Below are 16,928 nucleotides of genomic sequence, written 5' to 3'. Positions count from 1 at the left end.
CAAGGTTAACACAAGGTGATAGTGACTATGGCCTGTGTTGCTTTGTCCATGTGGGATGGACTGGGCTTGAGTGAGCCATGAATCATTCATGTACTCCACACTATATCAAAGAAAAGGGAAGCTAAATCAGGTTCAAATTAGCTTATTTCTTCAGGGCTAATATAATGAAGAAGTAGTAACATTGGGTAAAAATGCACATTAACTTACTCATGTATTCATGTATTATGCTGTGAAATAACAGTGTCATAATAAGTCATAATTACTCCTCTATTAATGTATTCTGCTTGTGAACAGTGTCATAGCGCATTAATTACTAATATGTCAATGTATTATGTACGTGAAACAACAGTGTCATAATTGAATGGTGTGCTGCTGAGGGAAGTGGGTATTCTGCGACCCCACCTTCTTAACAGGACATATTTTTCTTCTTACCCAGAGTGCCATCAATTCACCCAGCTTTGAGTTGAGAGTTTTGGAGATATCTGCCATAGAGACACAACATGGTTACTCACGATAATCCACCAATGTTGTAAATAGTGCTTCAGCAGATATTTGTTCCCAATCAAACTGTTCACAGTAAAAGTCTGTGGATTCTCTTTTTTTTGTATCCACTTTTTCTCCTTATTTTTTCTATTTTTCTCCCATCCCAATTTCGCCTCGCCAATTCTCCCTTCAATTCTCCCCTCCCCTGTCTCGAACGTTGCTAGACCATGCCTCCCACTGGTCGGCTGCAGTGAGGACCAAGCCTTGCATCACGTGTCCCCTCCTGTACACGAGGAGGCAGCTGTCGCATCTTTTCACCTGAACAGCGCAATCTCTCAGTGGCGAGGAGTAACGCGTGGGAAGCTCACGCTGCCCCCGTCACTTCCTGATTCTGCTGTACAGGCGCACCAACCGACCTGTAGGAGTCGCTGTCCACAAGGTCCAATCCCCACCCACCAGCTTTCCCACCCCTAACACTGCCAATTGTGTTAGTATGAACGACCAGCCAAGCTGGTAGCAACGCCGAGAGCTGGGCTCGAACCCAGCATCTCCTGCGTTAGTGGCGAGCGCCTTGCCCACTGCGCCACTTAGCCGCCCTTCTGTGGATTATCTTGAGTAACCCTGGCATGTTTTCTGGAAAGAGACATTGCTGTTGAGTTTTTCAAATGTATTTTTTGGAGATTTGTGAACACAAACCAAATGCCATTAATCATTTGTATTGAAGTGACGGCAGCCATCTTTGGCAGATATCTACTAAACCTGGGGGAAGAGGAAAAACATGTTCTTTGGTAAACTGCCCCTTTAAGTATTTGAATGACGTGGCCAAGGAAAGAGATTGTTGCTCCTATCATACCCTCACCTGCACTACTGACTTATGGATGTGTTATTAATATGTTATGATGACCCTGTTATTTCAGCAAACAGCAAATTATCACATTTCCTCCCCATGGCATGTTTTTATGTTCACAGGAAGGTTAAAATAAACACAAACCAACACTCATTCAGACACAGATAGATGATGCGCACACCCTACTTAGGATTCCTCTGCAACACAAGCTCACATGATGAACTAGTTTATCACATATTCAACACAGAGCCTCTCAACATGACAGTGACGGTCAGCGTCTGGATCTGACCCGATCTTCACCTCCATCTCCTCTACCTCCAACCGCCACCGCTGTCAATCGTAATGAGCGGCCACTACCCACACTGCAGAGCCTACCAAGGGAGCTGTTGCCGGAGGTATTATAATCACTCATTAAACTGTAAGTAGAAGGCTACCAAGAGGGAGGGAGAAAGTGGGAGAGACTTGCATTTTGGTGAAGAGGAGATTCTCCCTCACAAAAGCTAGCTAGTCAATTAGTGGTCAGGAGAGTCACTGTTGGGGCTAAAGTGTGGATCATACAAAGTGCCGAGACCAGCGGAGCACCCTTAATAATGTAGGCTGGCGCTCTCTCTCCCACCCCCCTGTTCCAGCTGTCAATCTGCTGTGCAAGGAGCCATGTTTGTCCAACCCAACATGGAGGAGTTCCTCACTCTGAGCCACATTAATGGTCTTTTCATTTATTTCCTGTTTCCTCCGGAGGGAGGACAGCCGGGGAGAGCTACAAACAGTGAGCGCCATCACAAATTTACACATACTGTACAATCTCTGAATCCTCTGAAACTCCTGTTTCAACAAAATAATTAGTTTTGTCTCAAATGAATTGGAGGCTGAAAAAGGCAAGAATATCCATAGGCAATTGAATATGTACAGTGTACTGCAGTGCATTTAAACATGATGCAAATGCTCTAATGCTTACCGTCAAACTTTTTATGCCTGGAGACGAAGGTGGTTCTCAATTCGTGACTCGTTTCATCTACCAGGTTCTCAAACTCTTGCTTGCTTTGCTGGCCAAATTTGTCCTCCATTTCCTGGGTGCAACACGTGTTGCCCTGGGGACAGACACGAAGATGTTCACCTGCGAAAACAAACCAGAGATGTTTGTCTACATACAGTCCCAAGGAATGATAACTCCCCCACAGCCATTTGAGTCTTTATACAAATAGAAAACAAAGGATCGGTACACAAAAAGGGACACTAGTCTGAACAGAACATTTCCACAAAGCGTCATGCACAAAAAAAAGGGATTTTTTGTATTTTTGCCACACTGTGCCAACACCGAAACCATGGCTAATTCCATTGTATCTTCGCGGTAGAGGAGAGCAGACCAAAACCCAAAGCTCTCCCAGTGGCAAGAGGCTAGCTGCTTGAAAACGATTGATACATTTATTGAACAGGTAGGGTGACCAAACGTCCTGTTTTGCCCGGACATGTCCTCTTTTCACGCCCTGTCCGGGGGCGTCCGGGGGGGTTTATAAATTCATGAACATTTCCGGGTTTTTCAGTTTCAGTTTCACGGCACTTTGCGAGCGTCTGAAGGCTCTGGGCGGCATTTCTCTAACATATAAATTACCGAATTAAAGCTCTATTTGTTGCCGTTCGAATGCCATCTTACACGACAAAATCCGTTCATCGGTTCTCGAGTTACATACCGATATGTCAGGCGAGCGTCTTTTTACGTGCGTGCGTCAGATTATCACCCCAGACTCCTGAGGCTCCAGAAGTCATCGATTGCGAAAATGATTGGTCAGCGTTGTAACTTGTAGCAGACAATGAGTGTGATATCCCACGTGGGGGTGTTGACAAACGAAGACAGGATCAAGTGATACAAATTCCGAATGAATTTACTTGGATCAGGAAATGGAGAGATGGAGAGCTTTTTTCTTGGCACACGGTTTACCCGGATGTCTCTAGAAGACTAATTTCTAGGGCTGACCCCTATTAATCGGTCGAAAGGAGCCGTAGTCGACTGCCAACCTCTTAGTCGAATACAACATTTTCTTTTCTTTTTACTTTTTTTTTTTAATGTTTTTTTTTGCATTCTTTCCAAAAGAAAAGAGGCTTCTAACACTAATGGCACGCATACCAGAGGCTAACTGCCTACTAAAACAGGCACAGAGGCACTGAAAGAGGATTTAACCCATCTAATGAACACACTAGACTAGACAAATATCAAGATGTATCCATCAGTGGACCAATTGCATGCTTTTGCAGAGGACAAGAAGCCTTCAGTCGACTCCTTCAGACATTAAGCACCCCCACAGCCCAAATGGAATGATTAAAAAAAAAGATAAAAATTATTATATATATATAATTTTTTTTGACTAATAGTAGACTAACGGCAAATTTTGGCCAATCATAGTCGACTATCCAAATCCTTAGTCGGGGACAGCCCTACAAATTTCTGAACAGATTTTTATAAAATGTGGACCTGTACTACATAAGACTTCAGGCTATGGATTTGCTGTCTGTTCCAGCTTATACAAAAATATACATATATTATTTTGGAATATTGCAACTACTACACAAAAACGTGAGTACACAAGTTCAAGTTCAACTCAAGTTCAGCCCTATGTTACTCATTAGCACTAAAAGTGATTTTTCTTTATTGTCTAAGAAACTTCAGAATGTTATCTTTCAAAAGAGACCAGGCTTATGAGTGTGCTAAGCATAAAGTATAAAGATAAGCTTTGCAAAAAAAGTATACAGTCCTCAAGTTCAAGTAAAAGAAAATTGGCCACTTTTCTGGGCGCATGTTATGTGGTTAAATTTGGGATATTGCAACCACTACAGAAAAATGTGAGTACACAAGTTCAAGTTCAACTCAAGTTCAGACCTATATGCTACTCTATTTCATTAGCACTAAAAGTGATTTTCCTTGTTTGCATTAGTAACTTCAGAATCTTTCAAAAGAGACCAGGCTTATGCATGTACTATAGGGAGGTGTAGTCTGACGTCACTTTGGACCGCCCGCACGGTCCACCTGTTTAGGGATTTATCATTGGGAAAATGTATTATCGGCTATTGTAATAATTCTGCTTCATGAACATTGGCAAGCTTTCCATTTTTGCACAAAATTAGTTCCCTTCTATCACTAACATTATTGTTTAAGCTTTTTTGGTTGAAATAAAATTCAACGTAATTATTTTACGATTAATTGCTAATTGTTTAATGTTGAGCTATAGATTGTGGATGAATACACACAGAAAAGTATGCCATGCCAATGTTCATGCTTTATTTGTTTTATACGAGACGATTTAGAAATGTGTCCATTGGAAATACATTGCAATTTCAAGCGAGGTGGACCGGCCGGAAACAACAATAACGTAACCACTACGCCTCCCTATAAGCATAAAGTATAAAGATAAGCTTTGCAAAAAAAGTATGCAGTCCTCAAGTTCAAGTAAAAAAAATTGCCACTTTTATGGGTGCATGTTAAGAAGTTAAAACAATAAGGCATCTTTGAGTAAACTTTGAGTAGAGATTCAAGATTCAAGAGGTTTATTCATCACATACATACACAAGACATATAGTGAAATGAAGGTGGCCATGCCCGCTTCGATTGTGCAAAGTATCATTAAGAATCTCGAGGCTAGGGCCAGCATGTCCTCTTTTTTGGAAATCAAAATATGGTCACCCTAGTTTAACACATGGTGGTCATTCTGCACCACTCTGCATGTAGCCTCGCAATTACATAACTTAATTAAAGTGCTTGAAATTGGGTACATTATTATTCTCACTATACATGCTGCCACTCGGAGACATCATTAGAAAACACAATGTATGTTTCCATAGTTACGCAGATGACACACAATTGTACATCTCCGCTGAACCAAATGATCACACAGCTATTAACTCTATTTCCGCCTGTCTCTTAGCAATAAACAAATGGATGACGAACAACTTCCTAAAATTAAATGAGGGCAAAACTGAAATCCTATTAGTCGGTCCTATAACAAAAAAGGAAATGTTACAGAGCAATATGGGGCAACTTACTCCTTGGATCAAACCCGAAGTTACAAGTCTTGGTGTTATAATAGACTCAGACCTAAGCTTTAAATCACACATCAGCAAGGTGACAAAAACATCATTTTTCCACCTTAGAAACATAGCTAATAGGGGTGTAACGGTACACAGAAGCCACGGTTCGGTACGTACCTCGGTATTGGGGTCACGGTTTGGTACGATTCCGGTACAACAGAAGAAAAAAAAGTATAATTAAATTTATAATAATTTGTTTTTTCATTTATAATAATTTCTAATTATTATTATATATTTATGATAATAAAAAAATAGAATTTGTCCACTTTTTGTCCTTATTTTCCATTTTTCTCCCATCCCAATTTCGCCGTTTCCAATTCTCCCCTCCCCTGTCTTGAATGTTGCTCGCATATGCCCCCCACAGGTCGGTCGTAGGGAGGATAGAAGCCTTGCATCACGTGTCCCCTCCGGTACACGAGGAGGCAGCCTGTCACATCTTTTCACCTGCCAGCGCGGACTCTCATTGGCGAGGTGTAACGTGTGGGAGGCTCACACTACCCCCGCTATTTTCCTGTCTCTGATGTGCAGGTGTCCCCCAACCGACCTGTAGGAGTCGCTGTCCACAACATCTAGATTACCACCCATCGACTTCCACCCGCTGACTCTGCCAATTGAGCCAGTATGACGGCCGGCCCAAGCCGGAGGCAACACCGACAGCCGGATTTGAACCCGGTGTCTCTTGCGTTGGTGCCGAGCGCAATGTCCGCTGCGCCACCCAGCCGCCATATTTATGATAATTATTATAATAATTATTATTAAATAGAATAATTTTCTATAGGCTTGCCGTGGTAGTCAGTGATACTGGTGTCATTTTGTGTTCAGGCATCCACTGAATAAATTAATTGCCTACTGTCCTTTTAACAACTTATCCTTGCTAAGTTTCAGTTTCACTTCTAGCGAGAATTTAACTTCATGAGACTAAATACTAGAGAACAGATGACATGTTACAACAATGGAAGAGGATTATTTGGATTTAAACACAGTAGCAGTTCAACTGGAGAGGAGCAGTATGTAAGTTTCTTTTTTGTATTTGATCAGCTGTGCCTGAGAGTCTGGTGGGGGAGAATAGTGTGTTTGTTGGCGACGCGTGTGTGTGTCTTTTCATTGGTTTCATTTGGTTGACATTATTGGGCGAACAAGAAAACGAAAGAAAACTGTAAAATTGTAATGACCCTGCAGCTGTTTCAATATAAATGTGCCTTCCTCCGTGCACTTTCGCCCGCTCTGAAGTTGGATTTGGTGTACCGCGCGCTGTTCTCACACGGACACGGAACCCGCGACTGCCTGCATGCGCGACTGGTGTGTGTGCGTTGTGAGGCGTATTCGTCGTATGGCTGCGCATACCGCACCGTGACGGCCGTACCGTAAATTTGCGGGACGAATACACGTACCGTTACACCCCTAATAGCTAAGGTACGGCCGTTTATAAATCAAAAGGACGCTGAAAAATGGATCCATGCCTTTATCTCAAGCCGACTTGACTACTGTAATGCACTCCTCACTGGCCTCCCAAAAAAAACACAGAACGACTCCAACTCATTCAAAACTCAGCAGCTAGGCTACTAACTAGAACCAAGAGGAGAGACCACATCAGTCCAGTATTAGCTAACCTACACTGGCTTCCAGTAACATTTAGAATTGATTTCAAGGACATCCTCCTTATATATAAAGCACTAAATGGAACAGGACCAAGCTACATTGCAAATTCTCTAGTCAACTATGTGCCTCCTAGAACATTGCGATCATCTACTACTGGTCTATTGAAGGTTCCAAGCCATAGTCTAAGGAAAATCGGGGATGCAGCCTTTGCAAACTATGCACCAAGGTTATGGAACACACTACCTATGGACATTAGGGAAGCTAGATCTCTTAATATTTAAAAAAATAAGCTAACTCCGCAACACTCCGCTGTTGATTGTACTATAGCACTATTTACTCTGTCCATTCTATTGCATAATTTCACTATCTATTATATTCTACTATTTTATTGCACTGTATTATTTTACTCTGTCTATTACTTTTTATTACAGGTTCAAAACTGTCAGGTATTAAACTGTGTGGGTATCAAACAAGAGACTGTCAGGCGTTAAAACTGTGTAGGACAAAGGCCTAGAACTGCAACCTGAGAGAGGGAACTGCGCCCTAAGAGGGAGGTTTGCCCTGAGTGGGAGGTTCGAAGGGTCAAATTGGGTATAAAACAGGAGGGAAGAATGTCAAGTTTTAAACTGTGGATACCAAACAGAGAAGGTACAGTAAAGACGATTTTGAACTGTTGAACAGTAATCCAGAACAATTTTATTGCACTGTAAAAAAACATTCTATTCTACTATTTTATTGCACTGCACTATTGCACTATTTTACTCTATTTTATCTTGCTCTTTTTATTATTGTCTATTTAAAACGGAATCAAACCATAAACAAGGTGGCCTGTTGGGATGAAAACTGTGTTTATTATTATTACATGCTAAATATTACCAGCCCCAGAGGTGGAAAATAATGAATAAACAATAAAAAAGAATTGAATAAGCTTGTAAACAAGGGTCCTCATTCTCGAACGTGTTCGTAAGTGCCTTGGTATTTATCTTGGACAATCCTCCGGATTCCTGAACGCGTGAAATGGTCTACGTAAGTGGGGGGAAACGTCCGCAGCTGTGCTCCGCTGAATGAAATATGTAATTCATTCTTAAACTGAAATGCGGGTTCTCGTTGATTGATTTTGCATACAGACACGCCCCGCCAGCTCCTATAAGGCGAGGTTTGGTATTAGCATCATCCACCATGCTATTCAACAGAAGCATTTGCGACTGATCTCAAGATGAGATTAGATTGAATGAATGAATGAATGAATGAAAACTTTATTTAACAGATTGCAGAATGGGTACAATACAGTACGGCTCAATACATACAATTGTTAAGGGGATGCAGACCTGAGAAAGACGTTTGTCTTGTTTCCATCAGGGTCCCCCATTTTCAATTCATATAGACATATATGACATACATGACATACAGATAGTCAGTACTGCTACAGTACATCTATACATTTATGACATACCAGATTTGCAAATACAGTACTTTTTGTGATACAGAAGGAGTCAAGAAAAGAGAGTATATACATTTGACGTAGAAACTGTACATTGGAGGAGGTTGGGTGGGGGGGGTTGGGTACATTGGGATATTGACAACCATACTGGGTAATTTACATTGGAGGTGGTTGGGGGGGGGGCGGGGGTCACACTGTATAAACAAGTAACACTGTACATTGAGGGGGGGGGGGAGGAGACACTGTACAAACAAACACAATTGTACATTGAACTATTGACAAAACCATACTAGGTAAATGACTGTACATTGGAGGGGGTTGGGTTAGGATATTTACAGGGGCCAGTGTTGAATTGCAGTCTCCCGTAGGTGTCCCTTGAGAGAGGTTTTGAAAGTGGGTAGTGATCCACATTCCTTTACAGCTTTGGGTAGGGCGTTCCACATTGATGTGGCATAATTGCGAAACGTGTTTAGTCCCTTATTTGAGCCGAATCTGGGTTTAACATGATTTGTGGAGCTCCCTCTGGTGTTGTGATCGTGGTATTCACTGACCTTTGGGAAGTATTTTGACATGTACATGGGTACCTTGGTCGTGTAGTGTATCTTGTAGACCAGGCCCATTGCAAGTTGTTGTACTCTGTCGTCTACTCTAAGCCATCCTAGGTTGTCAAAGTGGGCAGGGGTGAGGTGGGTTCTAGGAGTAAGGTCAAGCAGTAGTCTGACCAGTTTGTTTTGAGATGTTTGTAATTTTGTTTTTAGCGCCTTTGAGGTGCTTTGGTACCATGAGGTGCAAGCATAGTCGTAGTACCCCTGAATGAGTGCTCCTGCCAGAGTCTTCAGGGTGTTCTTGTTTACCAGAGAGGAGATCCGGTACAAGAATCGAGTTCGTTGGTTGACTTTTTTTATTACATTGGATGCCATTTTGTCACAGGAGAGATTAGCCTCTAGGATGGAACCCAGGTAGGTAATTTCATCTTTCCTTGTGACAATATTGTCACCCACTGTAACTGAGAAGCCGTCGGTCTTGCTGAGTTTGTTATTTGAACCGAAGAGAATGGACTCTGTTTTGCCCATGTGTAATGATAGTTTGTTATCAGCGAGCCATATGCAGATTCTGCCTAGTTCCGAGCTGTGGGTTTTTTCAACCTGTAACTTGTTCTTGTCAGAGACCAGCAGGGCTGAGTCGTCCGCAAACAGGAACAAGTTGCAGTCACAAGCTGACGACATGTCATTTGCATAAATTAGGAACAGTAGCGGTCCTAGTATGCTTCCTTGTGGAACACCACAGCTCACTGTGAGGGGGGGGGATAGAGTACCGTTTACCTCCACCATCTGTTCCCTCCCCTCAAGGTAGGATTGCATCCAGCTCACTGATAGACTATCAAAACCAATTGCTTTTAGCTTGTCAATCAGAATGGAGTGATTGACCGTGTCAAAGGCCTTTTGTAGGTCCAGCATGACCATGCCACAGTATTTGCCTGCGTCCACCTCTTGTTTGATGTGGTCATTCAAATAGAGAAGGCATGTGTCAGTGGAGTGGGATGTTCTGAAGCCAGATTGGAATTCGTAGATTAGATTTTTTTCCGCTAGGTACTTTTCGACCTGTTCGTAGACTATTTTTTCCATGACTTTCGAGATGGAGGTGAGAATAGAAACAGGGCGGTAGTTGCCTGGGTCTAATTTGCTGCCCTTTTTGTGCAGGGGGTCACCCTCGCAATTTTGAAGTCCTTGGGGACGTGTCCCTGTTTTATGGAGAGGTTTATTATGTGTGTGATGATTGGTGTGATGGCGGCTGCTGAGTCTCTGAGGAATTTGGAGGGGATGTTGTCATGGCCAGTGGCCTTGTTAGGTTGGAGGGCGCTCAGTTTATTGAGTACCTCATCTGTTGTTACCATTTCCAGCTTGAAGTCGTCCTTGCGGACCCCTAGGTTTTTGTAGTAAGCTACTATGTGTTCTACCCCATAAAGCCCTGAGTGGGAGGGTAGTTTGTTTACCAGTGTTGTGGCTATGTTTGTGAAGAAAATGTTTAAGTAATTGGCTACATCCAGCTTGTCTGTGATGAGCGTGTTGTCCGTTTTTATGTTTATGTTTGAGAATCTGGTTTTAAGTTTTTTACTGCATCCTAGTTGATTATTGAGTAATTTCCAAAGTTCACATGGTTTGTTTTTGTTTTCCTCAGTTTTGTCATTGATGAAATTCTTTTTTGCAGTTTTGATCATGGAGTTTACGTCGTTTCTTAGTCTGTTTCTTTCTAGTTTGAGTTCAGTCACGTGGGCTTGGAGTTCACTGCTCGTGCTTTTAGTAAGCTTTGACTGACTTTTACGAAACTCAGAGCATTTTTTGTCTCTGGTTTTCATAGCGGCCAGTATTTCGGAGTGCATCCACGGCTCAGCGCGATTTTTTACCCTGGTGGTTCTTAGGGGGGCCATGTCGTTTAGTATTGCTGAGAATTTGGTTTTGAAACCTAGCCATGTTTCGTCAACCAGTGTACCATTGAGTTCATCTGACCAGTCCAGACTCTCCAGTTCAAGGTTGAAGGCCTCGCTAGAGTAGGTTTTGAGGTCTCTAGATGTGACTGTTTTGTGGCAGCCAGCCTTTTGTTTTAGTTTTTTTCGGGTACAGAATATCATATAATGATCACTTAACCCACATGCTATAACCCCTTTATTTGAGATCTTGGACTTGTCGGAGGTCAGAATGAGGTCAATGGTAGTCTGAGTTGATTCACATACACGTGTGGGTTGGGTGATTAGCTGGCTGAGGCCATGCAGATCACAAAACCTACTGAAGGCCTTGAAGACGGGTGCATCTTTTCGTTGCATATCCGTGTTCCAGTCTCCAATAAGAATTTTGTCTACATCCTCAACTCCAGCTAAACACCCATCCAGTGTATCATAAAAGCCACTATGATCTGGCGGCCTGTAGACTGTGCCAACCAGTAGGGATTTCGCCCTTTCGAATAGGATTTCCACCCATACAGTTTCAATTGATTTATGATTCAGGTCATTTCTGTTGATGAATTTGGTGTCCTTGTGTATGTACATACAGACACCACCTCCATGTTTGTTCCTATCATTCCTGATTATTGAGTAGTTCTCAATCTCTATCTCTGGATCTTTTACAGAATCGTCGAGCTTAGTTTCTGAGAAGCACAGTATGTTTGCCTTACCATTTATGAATATTTGTTTGATTTCATCCAATTTGTTTTTTAAGCTGTTAATGTTAATGTGAAAAATGTTCAGTCCATTGGCGTTGGTTATTTCATTGATGTTGGCAGGTTCGAAGTATTGTCCGTTTGTGATCTGTTCCTCTGTGTTGTTGTGGGTGGGAAGGGGGGAGGGGGGGGTCGGGTCCCGCGCCGTGCTGGAACAACAAAGAAGGGGGGAGGGGGGGGTCGGGTCCCGCGCCGTGCTGGAACAACAAAGGACTCGTTCCTGGTTGTTTTCGTTGTTAGCTCTGCTAGCTAGCCGGCTATCGGGCGTCGAGATGTTTACATCCCGCGTCGAGATGGTCGTCATGGTTTCGACCCTCGGTTCACCTCCTCTCGTCACTGCCTCACGTGTGCTCGTCTGCTGTGGCGTCATTGGGGGAGCTTCGCCGCCCGCGCTGTGGATGTAGCCACAGGTTGCGTTGTTGATGCTGTTGGTCGCGATGGGAACCTCCATCGCTTCTTGCTGTAGTCTCTGGTTCCGTGTCATTACGGGACCAGGGTTCTGATGTATGTCACCCGACATGAGCAGATATAATAAAAACATTGATCTCTTATTACACTTGCCTGCCGGGGGTAATTTCTTTCGTTCCGGATTTGCAGTAAGTACTGCGTGGATCGCCGTGGCTCCGAAGGCTGGATGTTTCCTCTCCGTGCCCGTTAACAAGTAGAAGTCGCAATGGGACTGTTGATTTACGTTTTCGCTACCCTCCACTTCTGTCTGGAGTTGCTGCTTGAGTTGTGAATTCAGGTACAAATCCATAATCCACAGGAGGGAAAGTAGAAAATGCGCAAAGTACTTTTTTGTTGTTGTTGCTCTGTTGCGTTGGTTACGGGAGCTACGTAAAATGCGACCGTCCATGTTGAAGCCGGATGTCACCATACAGCACATTCAAATGTATTGTCACCATACAGCACAAGTACACTACACTACACCATCCAACCAGAGTGATAAATGCTCCATTTGTGTAGCATCCAGTGAGGCAGCCTCAGCGCGCGAGCACACAAAAACACACACACACACATGTGCACGTGCACGTGCACGCGCACGCACACACACACACACACACACACACACACACACGTACTGTGTGCGAAACGAATCGTTCCAGCAGTAGGCCTCTATTATTCGAATTACTTGTTTTATTAGGTATTATAGTAGTACGTCCTACTGTAGAACATGACATATTAGCATGACATCTGATTGTAATGTTAATAATGAACCTTCCCCTTCTCCTTCTCACTAACTCTCATGCTTAACCAAAAGGTCTTCACCCCAACTCAAACAGTCTCACTCAGACGCAACCTGGCCACCCTATCCCCCTCCACCCTCTCCTCTGACATACTATCCGCTCTACCTTTGAGTGACACCTTCTCTGCTCTCTCCACAGAGATGGCAACCTCCACCCTCCTCTCAGCCCTTACAACCTCCTTCGACAAGCTCTGTCCCCTCGTTGAGAAACCTGCCCGCCGTTCCCCACCCAGTCCATGGCTGACAGATCCAGTGAGAGAACAAAGACAGGTCCTGAGAGAAAGTCACGCCTCACTGCTGACATCGACACATATCACAACCTCTTGTTAACATTCTCCAAAACCATTACTAATGCCAAAGCTTCTTTCTTTCACCATAGGATCGAGGCCTCTGCCAAGAATCTTCGCAAACTGCATGCTACCATGTCCTCCCTCCTCACTCCCCCCCCACCCCCTCCTCCCTCATCTTTCTCTGCCGAAGACTTTGCGATCTTCTTTGAGGAAAAAGTGGAGAACATCCGCAGCTCCTTCTCCCAACCCCCACCCATTCCAAATGCTGAATCGAGAACCTCATCCTTCACTCTGTCATCTTTCTCTCCCATTACAGAAGCCGAGACCCTGACACTGGTAACGTCGAACCGTCCGACTACATGCCAGCTGGACCGGCTACCCTCCCCACTCCTCCAGACCATAGCACCAGACATCCTCCCATTCCTAACTGCAACCATCAACTCCTCACTCAACTCGGGGGTGGTCCCCACCTCCCTAAAACAAGCCAGAGTCACGCCCCTCATAAAAAAACCATCCCTGAACCCTACCGTCATATGCAACTACCGTCCTGTCTCTCTTCTCTCCTTCCTCTCTAAAACACTTGAACGTGCTGTATCCAACCAACTTACTGCTTATCTCTTACAGAATGACCTCCTAGACCCTAATCAGTCAGGCTTCAGGACTGGTCACTCCACAGAGACAGCCCTCATTGCCGTCACAGAGGCACTTCACTTAGCAAAAGCGAAAGGCCTCTCCTCTGTCTTGATTCTCCTAGATCTATCTGCAGCCTTCGACACAGTCAACCACCAGATCCTCCTCGCGGCCCTCGCAAGAATGGGAGTGGCTGGCTCTGCGCTGACATGGCTGTCATCATACCTCAATGACCGCTCCTACCAAGTGTCATGGAGAGGGACCCTGTCGGCCACCCGCCCCCTGCGGACGGGTGTCCCACAGGGCTCGGTTTTAGGACCCCTTCTCTTCTCTCTCTACACTAAATCACTGGGTAACATTATCACGTCTCATGGCTTCTCCTACCATTGTTATGCCGACGATACTCAACTCTTCCTCTCCTTCCCTCCCTCAGATATCCACGTCTCTGAGCGGATCTCGGCCTGTCTGTCCGACATATCCGCCTGGATGACGACCAACTAGGGCTGGGCGATAAAACGATAACGATAACTATCGCGATAAATTATTTCCTCGAAATAAACATGAAACGTGGTCGCAAAGTTTCGATATATCGATTTCCAAGCTTGGTACATTGTGTACGCTTCATTTAGTGCATAAACGGATCGTTAAAGCGTCAAATTAAAGACTATCAAGCGGAATTTTCTTCAGTCCTTCACGATGCCAAAGAGCTGCTGTGTTACGCGTTGTACTAATGACAAAAACAGAAATCCAAATCGCAAGTTTTATACCATCACGGAGGAAAAAGTGGCTGGTGGCTAACTTTCGGCTAACTCGCTCTGCTGTTGTGGTTGTGGTAGCTACATGCTAAGCTAACGTTAATTACATAATATCGAACCGATAGGAGCTTATACAAATAAAGTTATTATTATTATTATTATTATTATTATTATTATTATTATTATTATTATTATTATTATTATTATTATTATTATTATTATTATTATTATTATCTTATCTAATCTTATGTGGATGTTTGATCGGGTAGTGGCACACGTGGTTCCACCACGTAAGATTAGATAAGATAAGCTCCTATCGGTTCGATATTATGTAATTAACGTTAGCTTAGCATGTAGCTACCATGACCACAACACAGAGCGAGTTAGCCGAACGTTAGCCACCAGCCACTTTTTCCTCCGTGATGTATCAGCTGGTATTATATGAAACTTGCGATTTGGATTTCTGTGTTTGTTATTAATACAAAACGTAACACAGCAGCTTCAATTTGGGTATTCGAGAGTTGGCCATGTCTATATGTGTTTTGTATGGACATTATGTCAAGTCAATCAGGGGGAGATCTTTGACTCATATCTCGCCTTAGAATCACCAGAAAGGCTTTCGAAATAGTGAAATGCCATGTTGGCCTCAATATTTTCAAAACAAATCGTATGAAAATGTTATGAAATGAACAAGAATGTGATAAAACATGTAATAAAAACGGACCTCAACGCATGCATTTGATGGTAGAAATCCGTATGGTCCCCCTATACCAAGATGGCGGCGGTCTCGTGACATCAGAGTGTCTTCGAGAATACAGTGGACGTCGTTTCAATATATTGTGGCGGAAGAGAGTTTTAGTGTCATATTTATTGTCATGAGATACTCCGCTTGTCGGCTACTGCTAACGTGCGCGGACTGATGACGACATCAACTCGACTTGAGACATTCGCAGCAGCATAAGAAGTTAATTAAACTTGACAGACATTATATCAACGATAATTATCGATATCGAATTATATGAAAATAATTTTATAATTTTATCGCGATAACGTTTTTGGTCATATCGCCCAGCCCTACGACCAACCACCTCAAACTGAACCTAAGCAAAACAGAATTGCTCCACATGTCGGCCAAATCCTCCCCCCTGACCGACCTTTCCATCACAGTCGAGAATGCAGCTGTGACCGCGTCCCCGACCGCCAAGAACCTTGGTGTTGTCCTCGACGACCAGTTGAACTTCTCTGCTCACATCGCAGCGACAACCAGAACCTGCCGATTCCTCCTGAGCAACGTCAGAAGGATCCGCCCCTTCCTGACAAAAGAAGCCACCCAACTCCTCGTCCAATCAACAGTCATCTCCCGCCTCGACTACTGCAACGCACTGCTCGCTGGCCTCCCGGCCACTGCCACTAAGCCTCTTCAACTCATTCAGAACGCAGCGGCCCGCCTGATCTCAAACCTACCGAAGTCGGCCCATGTCACCCCATTTCTTAGGGACCTGCACTGGCTCCCCATTGCTGCACGAATCCGCTTCAAGGCCCTCGACCTAGCATACCATGCGGCAAAGGGAACCGCTCCCGCCTACCTCCGGTCAATGGTCTCTAACTACACACCCTCAAGACCCCTACGCTCTGCATCTTCTGGTCGCCTCAGACCTACTCCTATCCAAGCTCCGGGAGGGTCATCAAAGAGAAGTCGCCTATTCTCAGTCCTTTCCCCACAATGGTGGAATGAACTACCCACCCCAGTTAGGACAGCCGAAACACGTCCAATCTTTCGCCGTCGACTAAAGACGCACTTCTTCAACCATTATCTGAATAAAAAAAAAAAAAATCTAACCCTAACTAACCGTACTGTCATGCACTTGTCCTAATAAACTAACCTACACTGTAGCACTCAACACTTTGATGAACAACAAGCTGATAGAGTTGTGCCCTTCCTGATGGCTTGTCGTACAGAACATGTAAGCCGCTTTGGATAAAAGCGTCAGCTAAATGACTAAATGTAAATGTAAATGTAAATGATGTACAGTATCTTCACTAAGCTGCCTGCCTCACAGGTCTGCTGCATAATAACCCAATTAGGGGTGGGAATCGCCAGATACCTCACGATACGATACTATCGCGATACTTGCGTCACGATACGATAGTATTGGGGTACTAAATATATCGCGATACGCTGAAAATATTGCGATTTTTCTTATTTTTTTTTTTTTGCTCAAATTACATTTATTACCTTTTTTCAACTGCAAAGTAAAACTTTGTCAACATGTTTTATCTAATAAAATAAAGTTCAGTCTGTTCATCTCACTTCAATAATTTTTATTGCAGAACATGGTATTTTCTG

General features: G+C 43.7%; 1 protein-coding gene across 1 annotated transcript in view; it reads right to left on the bottom strand.

The window, feature by feature from the left end:
- LOC311225679 (glypican-6-like) overlaps positions 1 to 16,928 on the bottom strand; it is a 633,700-nt gene that overhangs the window by 484,841 nt on the left and 131,931 nt on the right. Inside the window, exon 2 of the mRNA XM_084311077.1 lies at positions 2,286 to 2,444. Coding sequence (XP_084167203.1) covers positions 2,286 to 2,444 — 159 coding nt within the window. The remainder of the gene's footprint in view (positions 1 to 2,285; positions 2,445 to 16,928) is intronic.

This window comes from Notolepis coatsorum (assembly GCF_963971535.1).
Source record: "Notolepis coatsorum genome assembly, chromosome: 3".
Classification (NCBI taxonomy): Eukaryota; Metazoa; Chordata; class Actinopteri; order Aulopiformes; family Paralepididae; genus Notolepis; species Notolepis coatsorum.
This window is presented reverse-complemented; position numbering and strand designations above follow the sequence as displayed.